The sequence below is a fragment of the Populus alba genome, chromosome 1 (genome assembly GCF_005239225.2).
Source record: "Populus alba chromosome 1, ASM523922v2, whole genome shotgun sequence".
Classification (NCBI taxonomy): domain Eukaryota; kingdom Viridiplantae; phylum Streptophyta; class Magnoliopsida; order Malpighiales; family Salicaceae; genus Populus; species Populus alba.
In genome coordinates, this window is record NC_133284.1 from 32822865 (window position 1) to 32825843 (window position 2979).

At 41.1% G+C, this 2979-nt stretch overlaps 1 protein-coding gene across 1 annotated transcript; it reads right to left on the reverse strand.

Annotated features, from left to right (window-relative positions):
- Positions 1-1163: 1163 nt before the first annotated feature.
- Positions 1164-2279, reverse strand: LOC140955210 (uncharacterized). The gene is made up of 2 exons (XM_073407197.1): positions 2157-2279; positions 1164-2018 (listed from the first exon to the last, which is right to left on the reverse strand). The coding sequence occupies exons 1-2, from the start codon at positions 2277-2279 to the stop codon at positions 1164-1166; spliced, it is 978 nt and encodes a 325-aa protein (XP_073263298.1).
- Positions 2280-2979: the final 700 nt, after the last annotated feature.

Genomic DNA, 2979 nt, shown 5'->3' on the forward strand with positions numbered 1-2979 from the left:
AAAGAGGCCATGGCCCCCATGTATTCTCGATACTTTGAAGCATCATTTCCAACTTGGGTGGCTTGCTGTTGCAACCTTTTCGCATAACGGGCTACTTGCTCAACCTGTTTTGTCATATGTCTTATCCTGTCATGGAATACGGTGTTATCTGTGATTATCGCTTCGTTACTAGCTCCTAAGGCTTCATTACTTCTTTCCAACACTCGAACCATATCCTCTAACCGTGCTAGCTTATCTTTTATCCTCTGCAGTTCTTCATTTTCGATATTCAGCTCGGCTATTTTAGAGTTAATTTGAACTGCAAACCTGTCCATATAGTCTTGGCATTCCTGACGCTCTTGCTTAGCCTTACTCAGCTCCTCTTCCATCTCGAAGTAATGGCTTCTCAACTCCCTCAACTCTTCTTCTCGTATCTCGATCTCCGATTGTAAAGCCATCATCCTTCCTTTCGAAGACTCAGCTCTTTTCTGGTAATCCCTCGTATCAGACTCAACGGCCTTTCTTGCACTTCTCTCTTCCTCCAGTTGCACCATATATTGAGCTCTGACCCTCCTTCCTTCTTCTATGTCGAGTTGGGCTAGCCGATTCTTCTCTTTTTCAACTTCTACTTTCTTTAAAAGAATGTTCCTTCCTTTCTTCAAAGAATCCATCACCTCCTTATCAACATTCATCTTGCCTTTTGTTGATCTCTTAGCCTTAGCCAACTCCTTTTCTGTGAGCCCATTCTTCTTAACCAGCTCATCATATTCGGTTATCTGATTCCTTAACTCAGCCTGGACCCCCGTTGTTATTTCTTCAGCTACCTCGACCCTTTTCTGCCATTCCTTTAAAGACATTAACTGCTTATCCTGTTTTTCCAACCGCTGGTTCAAGTAAACCCTCATTGTATTTTCTTCCTCTAACTGATTTTCTAATAGTTGTTGCTGCCCCTTACTTTTATTGAGATCAATTCTACATTGCTCTAGCTGCTTTCTTAAATCTTCCTCATCATCCATCCTTTTTCTTTTTTGTTGCTCTATCGCTGATTCTGACCGTTTTTGTGTTTAGAAACCCCTCACTTCAGAAAGCTCTTCATTCCTCCAAACTGCATAATTCTGGCTGAAAGATGTTTCAAAATTGCTCCCTTCTTCCCTTTTCACCTTCAGGGGTCTTTCCCAATCTTGTCAGATAAGCTCCATCTCTTCGAGGAATGGTTGGTGCTTAAATAAACCGATGAAGTCAGCTAAACCCAGGGTTCTGGGTGTGTGCTGCATTCCGCCTAACTGCCTTGTTACAAGGGCGGGTGCATAACTAATGTAACCGGTTACACCAATCAAAGGAACCCATATCTTGCTTCCACAGCTCATTGTGCAGATGGCGTTGTTCATCCACGACGCTTTCCACTTGAAGTTGCTCCTTGGCAATGCTGCATATTTATTTATCCATGCTTTTTCATCCCAGTTCTTCCAAGTCTCATCAATGGTAACCTTTAACGGTCGCAGGTCAAACCACCAAAAGTTGTTAAAAATGTCCCTTGGTGTTTCGATATGACTGATTATCCATAAGTACAACATAGAGATGCAACATCTCATAGCTCCTTTTCCATGCGTTCTGTAGTGATTGAGTGATAACATGGTTTCTCCCAAAATAGCTGAAGAGGGATTGATATGGTCATGCTCGTATTCTATGAAAACACTTGCTGCTTCTAAATTGATGACACCGATTTCAGAAGGGAATAATACTAGTCCAAAGATGGTGAAGGCCACCAACTTATATCGTTCATCTCCCAACTTGCCTTCTTCAGCATTTTTCTTCATTCGGGGTTCAATGACCTTCCATTTAAAACCCCCATCGGCGACTCTACATTGGCTGATCTTTCCTAGGCCTAATAAACTGACTACCCCCGAAGCTGTGTCCTCAAATCTTCGCCTGTGGTAGATTCTGTGGCTGTTGCTTGGAAAATCTAGAATCCTCTCATATTCCTCCAAGGTCGGTGTCATATCGATGTTCCCGAAGGTAAAACACCGATAACTAGGATCCTAAAAATTCAGAAAGGCTTTAATCGATGTTGCTTGTACGGGAAACCTCATTAATTGTGCAATTCTCCCATATCTCCTTTCAAAAAGAGTCTCATCAACATATTCCATGATAAACAATAACTTCCCCAAGTCATTTACCATGTGATTTATCTTGGTAATGCAAGGTAACCCACTAGCATCGATTCTTGGACATTTTTCTTCAGCTATCTGAGCCAACTCAGATTCTTGCCTAAATTCTTGGAAAGAAAGGTACTTAGTCATGATTTCAGCTCAAAACCTGGATTGATGAATTTAACATTATTAATCATGATGCAAATGAAAGTAAGATACATAGCCTAAGGACAAGCTCTATTCATTAAGTGAGAGTGGGTAGGTTTTCTATCTGGTCTTGAAGGGTCTCATATCTGCCCAGTGACGTTCTTCGTAAAGACAATATGGGGGCGTTGCAAGGAACAGTTAAGGCACATATGCCCACTATTGCCAAGCAGGCACTCAGATATGAGTTGGGTGTTTCACGCATCTGAACCCTGACCAATAGTCTTAGGGCAAATCGCTAATTCCCCACTTAACTGAAAGCTTGTGTGTGCTTTCAAAATCAAAGTAGGTGATGCATGAGACTGTTTTATACAATGCATGAATAATATGTGTAAAATATAAATAAAAAGCAGATACGTGAATAACAAAAGGAAAGACATATTAACAATAAACACACGAAAACACAAACAGATCAGACAAAAACAAAGCTTAGTCTACAAGGTCCCCAGTGGAGTCGCCATTCTGTCGCACGTGTGCGGTGTCGCGGCAAAAATTCTATATATGTCCCACTTTAAAATCTAAGATGTAATATTCCACATCTATTTGGCAAATATGGGGAGACAATAAATTATTGTCTTTTATTAGTGAAAAATGGAATGGGAGTCGCCACCTAGTATTTTGGTCACTAGGAACCCTAACTGGTCTC